The 14017-nt window shown below is 42.5% G+C and overlaps 2 protein-coding genes across 11 annotated transcripts in view; both read right to left on the bottom strand.

Annotated features, from left to right (window-relative positions):
• Window positions 1-8379, bottom strand: part of LOC119562904 (RNA-binding protein Nova-1) — a 34970-nt gene extending 26591 nt beyond the window's left edge. For 2 of the 10 annotated variants that reach the window (XM_037876037.1, XM_037876041.1), the window contains exon 1: window positions 6193-6711. Coding sequence is in view for 2 of the 10 variants with exons in the window: in XM_037876041.1 (XP_037731969.1) it covers window positions 6193-6214 (22 nt within the window). In the remaining 8 variants the exon portion in view is untranslated. Of the gene's footprint in view, window positions 1-6192; window positions 6721-8277 lie in introns of those variants that run through there. The other 8 variants (XM_037876040.1, XM_037876043.1, XM_037876031.1 and 5 more) reach the window with 7 other exon arrangements.
• A 661-nt stretch (window positions 8380-9040) lies between these two features.
• On the bottom strand, window positions 9041-13735 carry LOC119556760 (alpha-mannosidase 2). The gene is made up of 5 exons (XM_037869186.1): window positions 13510-13735; window positions 12925-13451; window positions 11165-12637; window positions 9774-10836; window positions 9041-9686 (listed from the first exon to the last, which is right to left on the bottom strand). Exons 1-5 carry the CDS (start codon window positions 13621-13623, stop codon window positions 9537-9539), a joined length of 3327 nt encoding a protein of 1108 aa, XP_037725114.1. The 5' UTR covers window positions 13624-13735; the 3' UTR covers window positions 9041-9536.
• Between the last annotated feature and the right edge of the window lie 282 nt (window positions 13736-14017).

Below are 14017 nucleotides of genomic sequence, written 5' to 3'. Positions count from 1 at the left end.
AATATGGTTAACGAATTTGTAATACAAATTTTTACAGAAGAAATCTGTTTTACGAAAACAAGATAGTCCAACTTAGAATTTTAGAATTTATGTATAATATTCAAGAAAGATATGGAACCCCAAAGAAAGAAAGCCTTTAAATGTGGTAACTAATCTGTTCCAATCACTTGATAAAAGATAGTTTATCTCTAAATTTTACAAATCATTTGTAATTTTGAACAACTGGCACTAAATTGTAATGATAATGGCCTTAGGCTTTTCACTCAATTTTATTGTAATGATTTCATAATAAATCAGGATAATATGCACATTAAAAAAAGATTTAGTTTGTTTAAAATTATATAAACTACAGGTTTGAGATAACAAAATGATATGGTATTATAAAAGCTATAGTATATATTTTTTTCCTTTTTTCTGGTTTAATTTTCCACAATCCCCAAACTGTTAGGGCATAAAGCCAACGACCACTTTAGGTTTCCCCCTATTTTAGTCGAGTGGAGTAAGCTGCCTTTGGATTTGGGCTTTGGATTTCGTTGACTCGGCTCAGAGAGCTCGCTTTTGTTTAGCCCATATTTGATATGTGCGAGTTCGTGATGTGTGCGGCGTGTGTTTGTTATAAATATCAGACGAGCGCCTATTTGTGTCGAGTCAACAGAAAATCGGGCAGGAGTTAAAGCTGGAGGAAGCACAGCTGGTGGGTTTGGGTTTTTTTTGTGTTGTTGGCTTTTCCTGCTCTGGCAGCCAGCGTAATTATAATTATTAATGAGTACAGCAAATGAAATTAGAATTTCACATTAGCGCTGATTATGTGCGTTGCATAATGGAGTTGCGGCACGGCCACGTTGCGTATACGCAGCGTGTTCCCAGTCCAACGAATGCATCTGTCTATAAATATGATTTTATCTGTGAAATGCATTTAAATATAAACATTTATCTGTACACACCTAGCATGGCTATACATATATATATACTTGAAAACTCCAAAAAATGCAACGCTTCTCCCCACGGCTTCTTTCAGTTTTTCCCCGCTCTCTTTTTTTTTTGGTTTTCCGTGATATTTTCGTGGCATAGCATAAATGGGTGAAGGTTAAGCAACGTAATATGGCCAAATATAAATACTGGCCCTATGAGAATCTACATACACATACATATGTGTTGTGTATATTGGAGAGAAGAAAAAAGAGGAGCACACACATCCAACCAAGGTGGGGAAAATGCAATGCAATGCTGAGCCAAGCGAAATCCGCCGAGAGACATGGACGGCGAATGCCGGGGCTTCCCATGAAAACAAAATCAAAAGCTCACAATTAGGCCAAGAGACAGTGGCAACAACAGCAAATTGTATGGCAGACATATGCAGCTAGTAGCCGAGTATCTGTGTGAGTCTATATGTAAATTACTTGGGGGCAGCGAAGCCAAACTGCGAAACTATGTCGCTAGGTCGCTCGTCAATATGGCATGGTATGGGTTTTGATATGGGAGGGGAAAGAGGGGGCTAAGGGGTCTGGGGACTGCCAGCGATTCCAATCAAATCGAATTCGTGTTTGCAGGTGCCTCAGCCAAGGTGCGTCTATGAATTATCCATAAATAAAGGCGAAGGCAGAAGGCAGAGGCAGTCAAATGGCAACACGACAGCCACAAAAGACTAACTCAAACACAAAGAACTTATGGCAAGTCGAAGTAAACAAGTGAGCAGGTCGATGGGCGGATTCCCCTTGATTCCATCTCCGATCCCCTTACCATCCGAAATTCCTCCCCCAGGCCCTCTTCAGGCATGCTCAAGTGTTCTGACCTGGTGTTACGGTTGCCTGGATAGCTGCCATAAACGTGTCAATGGTTCCCCCTTCTGATAAACCACTTGGGTGAAATTGGAAAATCGAAAAATCCTCACATAATTAATGCCTCAAATGTAGAAATGTTAGGAAAGGATAGTAAAGTTGATAATTCTTGCTCAAAATCATGTATTTTTAAGGAATTTTAAAAGTAATATTCAGTTACCTTGCTTAAAATGTATATTTGTTAAAGAAACTTAAAAAGTATCAAAGGATATTTAACTTAAATAACCTTTCTAAAACAGGTATTTCTATGGATTTCAAAAAGAACACTGAGATATATTAAGTCTATTTTTTCACTTCCAGTAATTATACCATTTGTAGCATGCACTTCAAATCCTAAACAGCCATTTGCTTTCAATAAAGACCACATCTATCATCACTTCCCCATTACACAGTGCTTTTAAAATGACATTTTTAGTTTCTAAAGCGAATACCTATTTACAGAAGATCTTGTTTCTTGGCCTCGAGTCAATTTGTGGTCAGAGCATTTTCCCCCCAAGAAAAACCATTCCCATCTGTGATTTCTTTTCATTTTCAATATGGCACAAGTCAAAGAGAAATATTAAATCAAATTACTTGACAACCCTAGCTGACAATGAAACAAATATTTGTTGGTGCGCTTTATTTTTGGCATTTTAATTAAAAATTGCCCCAGTTGTTGGCGAGCCAGGCGACAGTTTTTGTACAACTGCCTCTGCTGCTGCACTTGGCCAGGCCAACAACGGTTTTTTTGAGTTTGCAGCCGAAGGGAAAAGAAAAGGCAGAAGCTCTTTTGGCAGCCAGAATGGCCGAAAGAGATAGCCACAGAGAGGCAGAAAGAGAGAGAGCGGGCCCAGAGACGGCGACAAACAGCGTCCCAATTTAGCCAGAATCGATGCTGGCAGGCGACAATGTAATTCATTCGCAGCCCCCTTGGCTTTGGGCCCTATCCACCCTTTAAACCTATTTGTACATATGTTGCAGCTACAACAGCAACAAGGAGTAGAATCAGTGATGCGAAAGGTAGTCTTTTCATTACCCAACATTAGGCCAGTAAATAGATTTGAAGACTTTAACAGAAACGCGAATTCTTCAGAGAATGAATAATAAGATGTATCTCGATCAATTGAAAGCCGATTTTAAATTGGTTTTTTGAGATTTAATGTGGTCTTCTATTTTAATATTCTGTAAGTGGTTTCAGCTAATAAACTGCCTGTATATTTTTCAAATATTTATATTTATAAGCAGAAAACATGTATTATTTAGTACCTGGGTAAACAAAAAAAGCTTGGCACGAGACTGCCTAGATACAACGCATCCCTGGCGACAACAACATGGTTTCGGTGGAGGAATGCACATCGTTCTGCTATCCTCACCTGCAAAATGAATTGCCAGACCTACATTGGCTACTAGCCATCTCTTTCTACGCCCTATTTGCCTCTCTTTCGTCGATTCTTATTATGGCTATTATGTACATATTTGGCTTGGCAGAAAATTCTTCAAGATTATTGCTTATTGTTATTGCTTAGCCCTCCTTTGTTTTCACTTATTGCTGATGGCTTGTTTCTGTTTTTGCTTCTTTGCTTTTCGTTTGCATTGCTCATTTTGCTTGCTGAGCAATTGTTACGTCACTCGAGCAGAGGCATTTCATTAACAGTAATTCAATTGAAGACTCCCCGGGTAAAAGAGTACTTGTATTTTTTTTTTCATAATTACAAATGCAAGTAATTTGTTATGGCAGCTTTTTTGTTTTCACTCGATGACGCGCTGTGAACTTGAACGGCGTCAAAGTCGATGGATGGGCAATTGCAATTGCTGTTTTTACAGCGGCTTTACCTCCAATAGCTTTCAATTGATGCAGCCAATTAACTGGGGAGGCAATTACCGCCTAGTCGATGGTCTGCCAAGCGATATGCCCAGGCATTTGTGGCAATTAAAAATTCGTTGAATATGTATGGGCATGACACGACAAGGTCGAGACGTTGGGTGGCTTTCCAGGTGGTCTACAGATAATCGAAAGCTAAACAGCAGGTCCTAACCCATTAGCTTATTAATAAGAAAATTATTGGAAACCTAAAGAGATGCTGATTAAACGTTTGCAATACTTTACAGACTTAATTATAAGATCAACTATAGAGTTTTAAAAATCTCAAAGCTCATCAAAATTCCTTAAGCTTCAATTAATCAAAAGTATTATTAACAGAAGATATTAAAAACACAACATGAAAAGGCAAATACAAGTTTATAAAGAAATGGGGATTTTTTGTCATTAAAATTCTGGTAATCATTATTCTTTGTTAGCAGTAACAAAAAAAGATTTAAAAAATCCACACGACTCTAAAAATAAATTTTATATTGACAGTTTTAAGCTACTTAAGACTTGAAATGCTGTATAACCGGAACTATTAATATGCGGATTCCGTTTCAACGTATACAATGGTTAGGGAATATAATACTAGGAACACCCCGAAATAATGGAAACTCCAAACGCGGTTGTTCGTTTGCCAGCTTCCATATGGAAAACTTGTGGTGACCACAATTTCAACCCCCAGAAATTACTACGTCGCGGTCTCTGATCCTCAAGTGATTCATTTAACCCATTTTTCGTCTTTTTTTTCCTTTTGCGAAGCAATTTCGGAAGCTTTGAAATTTTCCTAGAACATCAAGCACTTTAGTTTACCGCCAAGTTTGCAATTTTGCACTTCAGTTTAGTTCGCTGGAACAGGGGGCCCTTAATCGACTCGACTCGAAAATGGGGCTCGGACTCTCGGCTTATTAGCCGAGCCGAGAGAGTCTCCGGGTCGAAATCACCGCCGTAACCATTACGGCAAATAGGTTAACAGCAGTTTCGTGCCTTTTGCATGAACACGGCCCAGTGCGGCAGTGTGGTGTGGGTAAAGTGTGTGGTGTGTGTAGGCCAGTGTGTGTGCTTGTTTACATAAACCTTTCCTCGTTTCGTTTTGGGTTAATTTTTCCCAGTTATTTTGTCCCCTTGCAACTTTTGCACAGCGCAAAAACGGGGTCACAATGGACCTGATACTAGAAGATCCTAAGGGGAGACTAACGAAATTTTTTCTTTTTTACTGTTAAACTATTCATATACCAAAATATTGAAAGGAAAGACTAGGAGAGCTATGGTTCGAAAAATGTCTAAGACGCCTATTTTTTAGAGTGACCTTATTACGAGTAAGCTGCGTTCACACTGCACTTATGCGAAAATCTGCAGTGAACAGCTTTTTAGAGTGACCTTATTGTGAGTAAGCTGCGTTCACACAGCAATTTTGCGAAAATCAGCTGTGAACAGCTGATTGAACGGTAAGTTTAGCAATACTTAAATGTTTTTAAGCTAGTGCGATGATTTCTCTCCGTGTATTGCACCTCCTGCTCCACCTCCTTTTTCTGTTTCTGTTTTCTGTAGCTTTGCCAGTGGTGCAGCAACAGCAGCCGTGGCAGCAGCAGTTTAACCCACATACGAGCTGCCCCACCAAATTGCGCAACGGGGGCGTTCGGTTGGTGTAGGGGGCGTGGCAGGGGGCTGGTGGAGAGGTCGGCGGTGTGAATGCAAATGAAACGAAACGACAGACAAGCGGACAATTTAATGCCTATTTGCATTTAACAGCAGCTGGGGAGGAAAAAAAATAAACTAGAATCAAGTGTCGGGTTTAGGCTATGAAACGAGCAAATTGATGAGCAGATAAACGCAAAGGGCGGATGGTGGGGGCGGTGTAGTAGTGGAGATGAGCAACGACTTTGATTAGCATGCCAGATGGAGAGAGCGAGCAAGAGATATAGAAGGAAAAGGAGAGAGGCCGAGAGATCGAGCAATCAGTAGTACATATTCATACCATTTATGAATATAGAAATTCCAAAAGCAATTTCATTAGGTTGCGCAAAATGGGGAAAACTTTAAATACAGTCGAACTAAAACTTCTCGAGGTCAAATTCAATATAATAAAATGGAGTAGCATTTAACGAATCAAATTTAAGCAAAGTCCATTTAGAAAACATCTTTAAGCCATGACTCAATAACTAAAGACTTATGTCAAAGGAATTTTTAAATGAGTCAACAGAAATATATAATTCACTTTAGGAACTCTGTTTATGTTGCTTGCTTAATAATGACAATTTGTTTTAAAATTAAGAAAAGTTAAAAAATTCTTTAAAAACAAAGGTTTTAGAATTTTTCTTCTGTATTTAAAAGTTTAATGTAAAATTCTTTAAAATTTCCAAAAATCTGTTCTGTTCTGAATTAGGGGATTCTGATTGAAAATCTTCAAGAAGTAGGGGAACCACACCTTGTACTCATGGGCTCAGTTTCCTGCCTTATGCTAAACTATGCTTAATCCAAGATCTTATGACTAGTTTGAAATATATTCACCTTTCTGCAAGGAGTCGTGCATTCAGCTGCAATTAATTGAGTGTGGGTATAGATAAGAACAACTATATATGGTACTTTAAACGCTGATGTGCGGATATAATATCTCCTCGACTGGCTTACTTTTTTTCTTTAACTTTTTACTCGTTATTTTCGCTTTGCTTTTTTATCTTTATTGGGTAATTCAATTATTCAATTATTGTTTCATTTGGAGACGCGTCAGTGGTTTTTGTTGTTGTTGTTGTAGTGGATCCTGAATTTGTTTAGGGGTTTTTATTATGGTTTTTTGTTGTTCTGCTGCTTTTGTTGTTGTTGTTGCTTGGGCTTTTAAACAAACACACACAGGCACACTCTGATTATAGATTAATATGATCGCGAACTTCGAAGCCAAGCGCAGAGATTTTTATGAAATATATTTTTAAAATTTTAGCGCCACCTTACGCTTCTTCTTTTGCGCTGCTTCATCTGCCGTTGCCTTTTCCGTTTTTCCGTTCAATTTTCGTGCGCGTCTTTGTCCTAGCGTGCTTTTTTTGATTCTAACGTTAAGTTTGCTTTGAGCAGCTGAGCGAACGAATGGAAGTGGAGTGGAAGTGCGAAGCTCTCTTTTCCCGATTACTTGATTCCACTCTCCATCCGCCCTCTCTCTCTCGCTCTCGCTCTTTCGTATCTGTGTGCCACGTACACGTGCCCGTCCGATCACATTTCTGTCTAACACTCGGAAGGTCTGCGTGTGTGTGTGTGTTTTCTTTGTCCGCTTTGCGCGCATTTTCTACATTGATTTTTAAATTCGAGTGCGGGAAAACTGTTTCTGTTGCAAGCTCTCTCTCTCTCTCTCTCTCTCGCTGGGCTTTTCTCTCTCGTTTCGCTTATTAGGGCACTAGGTTTTTCATGCAAACGTTGGAAAATTGCTGCACGTTCCTGCACACAGCCACACTGGTCGACAACTTTTGCATTTCCTGCGCCAAAAGGCAAAAAGCTTGAAAAACAATATTGCCTTGAACGAATTGAACTTCTATCGCATATTTGCCATTCAAAATGTTTATGACATAATAATTGAGCAATGCCATATGCCACAGAGAGAGAGAGAGAGACAGAGAGAGAGCAACATGGGGGGACAGCCTTAGAATAACGAGAAAAACTCGTTGTTCAAACCATGCAAACGAAAAACATTTAAATAAATATATAAATTATGTATACGCGCTGTGTGCGTTGCGTTTTATCAGCCAAAGAGAGGGACAGAGAGAGAGAGAGTGGGAGAGCCAAAGCTTCACACAGATACAAAATGAGAGCACGCTGGTGTGCGTGAGCTGCTGCTTTGACACACTTTTATGTGACGTCGTTAATTTCGTTTTTTTTGGTGTTCTCGTTCTGGCTCTGGTTCTCCTGCTCTTTTTCCACATTCCTCTATTGCCTCGTTCAAGGAGCTTTGCTTTTAGCATTTAAAAGGGCTAAGAAGATGAAGACCAGTTGGAAAATCAAACACATGTTTGCCCATTTGCCTCTTTCCTCATCCAATCAGACGGGTGCGTTCCAGTTGGCTTTTCGTTTTCAGGTGTTAATTGAATTTGTATTTCAATTTCTGTTGCCTCCTCCACCACCTCCTGCTTCGCCTCTTCTTCTTCTACCAGTATTTATGTAACCAGCATGAGCGAGCGAAAGAGAGAGGGAGATGGAGAGAGAGCACATGCCAGGGCATAGATACTTTTTGGCATTGAAACAAAACGTAGTTCACAAAAAGCACACGCACACCAGCACACGAACACGCGCACACAGATACACGCCACGAAAAAAGAACTTAGAAAAAGAACAACTCAAGAACGCAGCTTAGACACACACACACACTCATACATTCGTACTTGATTTAATTTAATTTAATTAGATTCCAGTTCGCTTTGAACAACAGCAACAACAACAACAACAACATGAGCTGCAGTTACTCTGCGATTTAAACGACACTGTGCTTTCGATTTGGTTGGTTTTTATTCTGCTTAATTGTTTTGAACCACTTTTGTTTAGATGCCTGTTGTTTTTGTTGCAGAACTTGACAAGCAAACACACAGGCACCAACAAACATATAAACAAACTCACTGGCGACCACGATGATCTGAATCTGACGCTCTGACTCTGTGACTGAATCCAACTGAACTGAAATGCGGATTCAAAACTTGAAAACAGCGAGCTGGCTGAGATTTCTGTTTCTGTACAGAAAATTCCGATGGTCGTTAAAGAGAGCCAGAGAGCGGGGGAGCGCGAGTATCTCACAGATACAATTCGGTTTTGCTTTCGTTGCCCGTTTCGGATTTAACAGAGAGAGAGAGAGAGCGTGAGAGACGGAGAGCAAGAAAACTGCGCAGCGATTCTCTCCCAAAACAACCACTTTACTCTCAATCTGGATTTCCACTGTGCATTTTCCAATTGCCTCCATTTTCCTCTCTCGGTATCTCTGTAGGTCATTCTGGCAATAACAGTACCGCACTGGCGCTGATAAGATTGCACTGTTTTTCAACCACTAAAACTATAACTCATGATTATGACTTTAATTAGTTTCCCTAAAACCTGTTTCATAATCAAAAATCATCTCGAGATTAAGCCACTTTAACATTATATTACAAGGATCAACAGGCTGTACTTTTAGTTATAAAAAATTTCTATAAACAGTTAGATTTTGCCCATTAGCCATGACTTTTATAAAAAAAAAATTATTATCAAATTATTAGTTAGAAAAAAGCATAATTTAAAATAAATCGAACATATAGTATCTTAAATGTTATTTTCAAAAATGTTTGCTATTTGCTTACCCAATAAAATAAACACGTTTTTCTTATTTTAAGTTTAGAATAGCACTTAAAAGTCGATTCTAAAATGAGTCAATTTATTCGATTCGTAAAAATCATACGTCGAGATTAATATCATTGCCTTTGCAGTTGCGTCATTAAACACTAAGCCTACGTTACAGTTAAACTTTAGTTATAGTTACGATTCATTGTTTTTAAGCAATATCCAGGGCGGGATATCGAAGACAGACATGTATTGCTTGCTGTGGGACTGGAGGGATATCACAAAAAACGTAAAAACCTAGGGGAAACAAAGTAAAATGTGTAGTTACAAAGGGGTGCAAAAAACACACCGCTGCGTCATAGGATTGAATTTCCAAACCCTCGTGTGGAAGAAGCTTGAATAAATAAATGATACGCAGTATGGATTACGCATTACGTCTTGCAGTGCAGTCAGTGCTTGAGTTGATCATTAAACGAAGATTGCATGTATTGCAGTGAGTTAGCGTCCGAGATTCATAGTTTGTTCTTTAGGTCCGTCTCTCCGTCATCTTGTTGGAGGGCACGATTCGATCAGCTTGTGTGGCTGCTCACATAGGCGGCGGTATCCATGGGGCACACTTCCGGCGCCACCATCGCCTCCATGAGCTCCAGATTCTGCAGGAAGGTGAGCGTCGTGCGCTCGCATCTCGCCACATTAGGCAGTAGGTGGCACACATCCAACTAAAAATGGAGAAATTAAAGAAGATTTTTTTTAAGATCTGAAGAATTCGCGATATTAGTTTTAGGATGCATTTTTAGTGGGCTCACCTTCTGCGCGTGCTCTTCCGGGATGCCGCATTGCATTAGATTGGTTCGGTGCAGGACGTAACCCACCCGCTGCGTCTTGGCAGAGCTCTTTGTCAAGCGTCGCATCACGGGCACGTCCAGATCCTCACGTGCCGAAGGATGATCGGCACCAAACTGCCCCTGTGCCCCGATCCATTCATTTTCAGCGAATATAAACTTGTCTAGCGGATCGAGCAGTGACTGGGAGGCCTTGTGTGCGGCACTGGTCAAGTACCCAGCGGGATGCATCTCTGATGGACGGGCACAGCTGTTAATCTTCTCCAGCACCAGACGATATATGTGCAACACCGGCTTGTTGTCCAAAACACCTTGTCCCAGGCCACGCTCATCGTCGCTGGCCAGGCGTCGATCCTGCATGATCTCTAGCTCACCCGAAGCCAGGGAAGATCCACCCAGCGGTTGGCCCGTAAGCAGAGTGAGCCGCATATTGGCATCCTCGATGAACATGCCAGAGGGCACGGGGTAATAGTTCGCCTGCAAAGGTAGCTTTTCCAGACGCCGCCGCTTGATGAACTGAAGCCCGTTGAGATCCGTGTAGAAAATGTCGCCACTGTCGATGTGAGACTCCAAACGCATCACGATCTCCGTGTTGTCCAGCATGCCAATGTCTACCAGATTTCGAATCTCCGGTGCTCCTCCACGCATAATAGTCTGGTGAACCACACTCGGCAGGCCCACGCTCACCGACGACTCCAATTTGCCCTTGGTCACCAGGACCACTGGATGGTCGAGCTGGAAGGGTGTAGCCGGTCCGTTGGGCAGGAACAGATAGGCTCCGGATCGATCGCCATGCGAACGAACGCCATACTTGAGGAACTTCAAATGCACCGGCACATGCGGACTGTCCTGGGTGAGCTGGATGGACTTGAGCAGACCCTGCTCCGAGAATGCCAACGTGGGGCCATTGCCCACTCGCATTGAGATCTCCCGAGGCTCACCAAACTTAACATCCTCTGGATACTGACCCAATGGCACGGAAGTAGGGTTTGCTCGGAGCAAGAGATTCGAGGCGTACGAAGTGTGTCTGTGGGTGAGATTAGAGTCTTAGTTTCGAAAATAAATAAAAACATTAAACCTCGAAACGATCAAGGCATCTGATAAATGTAGAGATAACATTCTGGCCTCGCTGTCAGAAACAAATATTAAAAAATATTGTTTTCTTGTGTGTCACACATTAGCTATAAAACTTAAAAGCAATTAAAAAGTATCTGACCGTACATGCATTGACTTCCTGTTCAGAGTTGTGCAAATAAAACATTTAAGAAAAACTTTAAATAACTCAATGAATTTTGTAAAATAAAAACCACTATACGCTTAATGCAAGAACACGTCATCTCTAAATTGCTACTTACTCTGGTTTGGACTCGGAGATGGTCAAAACGTAGGTGGCCAATCCCATGGGCGGCACCCGAGCCTTGAAGATGATGCGGTACTTGGTGGTGGAGCCTTGTGGATGGATGGTCTTGGTGAGCGTGTCGCGGTGCCAGCTCCACACAGGTGACACTTGAGCCTCCACTGGATTGTTCGCCAAATCGCTGACACTGACGAACGGACTGGACACATAGAAGTCCACCAGCTGTTCCCGCCAGTGGGGCAGGGTGTTGTGCATCACCACATGCTTGGAGGGCAGTACATCCTCGCCCAATATAATAGTGGTTCGACTGTCCTCCACACCTGATCCCGGCCAGCGCGAGTCGTCCAGCGTAAAGTACGAGAAACTAAAGTCCGGACTGTAGATGGATGGCTTGGTTAGCAGGCGGTAGACAGACTGTTGCATCACCATTTGACAGGCTCTTAGTGCCTCCTGCATCCGTTGCTCGTAGTCAAGCACTACGTGCGTCTTAGCTGTGCCAGTGATGCCGTCATGGTGCTGAAACAGCGACAGATCCCTGCGGGCCTGCTCCAGACGCTCCTCGATGCGAGCCATTCCGTCCCACGAATGCCATGCGGAGAGCATCTCTGCTGCCCGGACGTAGTGCATCAGGACGCGGTCCATGCGCTTGTGGTACGGTCGGGACGTGTAGTAGCCACTCCAATAGTTATCCGACCTATCGGCATATGTAAAGAAGTCACCGCTGAGCGTGGGAAACTCCGCCTGTCCCGACTTCTCCGCCTGGTGAACTGCATCAAAGTATTCGTGCAGTGTGCCGAACTGCGCCTGCACATTGAAGTGCGCCTGGCTGTTGATGTGCTCGAACAACCTCTCATAGTTCACCCGCTGCACATCCCACTCGGTGTTCTGCTTGAAGCGGAAGTCGTCGCCCAAGGGAATCAGCAAGACGTTCGTCCGATATAGCTCGGCCTTCTTCTTCCACTGATCCACCAGCAAATCAGATCTAAATGCCACATTCCCATCCACAATGGCTCGCGGTGGCGCCTTCCAGGGACAACTTAATCCGAAGGCTCCCATGCGCTTGAAATCAAACTGGCAGCACACTTTGGGATCCGGACCACAAGTGTGAGGAATATCGTACGAGTAGAAGGGCATCATGTGGGTGAAGAGAGCCGTGTCCCCTTTGCTGTCCCAGATCTGGCGCCAGTGGAACTCCAGCTGACGCTGCTGGGCCAGCTCTTTCTTCACCGAATAGTGCGTCCGCTGGATGAGCATGTTCTTAAAGCCGCTCTTTTGCAGGATGTACGGCATGGTGGGGCTGTGGCCAAACGGATCTATTGCCCAGGAGGCAGTTGGCGTGACATTTAGGTACTGCTTCAGCCAGGTCTGGCCCTCGGTCAGCTGCAGAAGCACGTTCCTCCAGTGGGAGTTGGCCTCGTCCGGCATCACCCATCCGCCGGAAACAAATTCCAGTTGTCCACTCTTCACAATGCTGAAAGGGAAACATTATTAATTTAACTATAAACTCAGTGTTTGTACACTCATTGTGAATTTCTGTAGAGAACATACGTATTGCAATAAATTTTTAAAGCAAACCTCTGTAGATGATAAGCACTAATCTATATAAATGACTAAACAAGCAACTCGTGCCATTGCATTCTGTTTAAGCAAGCGGTTGTAATACATTGTTGCCCATACCAACTGTTTAAAGTTTAACTACCGGCTTTACGTTACTTTGTAGGCAAATCTCATTGTATTATATTAAAAGGGCGTGCTTACGACTTCATCTGCAGCTTTTTGTTCTCGCCCAGATCGTGGTAGAATCGGGCAAAGTACGAGGTCTCCGCCCAGATGAACTTCATCTCGGGATTCTCGTGCAGATGCCGGAGGGCATTGGACAGGATGTGCTTGGTGTCGTGCTGGTAGTAGTCCTCGAAGGTCTGGATCCATCCGGGATCGTTGTGCGAGTGCGGCACCACGAAGACTTTGAGTTTGTGATGGGCATTGTACTTCAGGGGATCGTACTTGATGTTCCATCCCTGCTTCCACACACCTCCATCTATGTCCTTGAAGGACATGCGATCGTATAGCTCCAGCATCTGAACCTCCACATTGGGCACATCCTGGACCACATCCTGGCATTGTCCTGGCCTCAAAGTTCGGGCCTCTTTGAGTGGAGCCCTAATTGGATCCTCCCGTTTAGCTGTCTTGGCCAGTCGAGCCCTCAGATTTCGCATCTCCTCGCCGTGCTCCTGCAGGCCATTTTCCAGTTGTTGCAGTTTGTTTTCTATGTTCTCATAGTTGGGCTGAGAAATCCGAGGGGTTTATTATTCACTGGGACTGGATAAAGCATCATTTATTTACCCTTTTTTGGTTGGCTGCCGGCGCCGAAAAGTTTAGGATCACGTACAGGCTGAGGAAAACCAGCAGGCAGACGGAGCAGAGGACCAAAGCGAAGCGTCGACGTATGCGCAACATTTTCCGGTTAATTAAGCATGGAAAAGTCGACGTCACAGACACAGCAGCCTACTGCAACAATCCAATCGCTTGCTACTTGCGTGGTTTTTTTCGCATAAACAAATTGGAACTGGCGATAGGTTTTCTTGTTTTCGATTGTTTGCACACCTATCGGCGCTGCCAACTCGGCTGGATTTTGGAAAATGTTAAAAGTTGTTAGGAAACCAAGGAATGTAACGTATTTCATTATATTAAAATAAAAGCAGTTTTAAAAAATATATTTGTTTAAGCAAAATATGAACACACCTATTTTAGCTTCAATTTCAGTTTAATAACCACATTATTATGATTTAGATAGTTACAGAAAATATAATTTAAAATATATTCATTTATAATAAATTTAAGTGCATTAACT

Source organism: Drosophila subpulchrella, chromosome 3R (genome assembly GCF_014743375.2).
Source record: "Drosophila subpulchrella strain 33 F10 #4 breed RU33 chromosome 3R, RU_Dsub_v1.1 Primary Assembly, whole genome shotgun sequence".
Lineage (NCBI taxonomy): Eukaryota > Metazoa > Arthropoda > Insecta > Diptera > Drosophilidae > Drosophila > Drosophila subpulchrella.
Note: the sequence above shows the minus strand (reverse complement) of the source record. Positions and strands in the feature narration are given on the sequence as shown.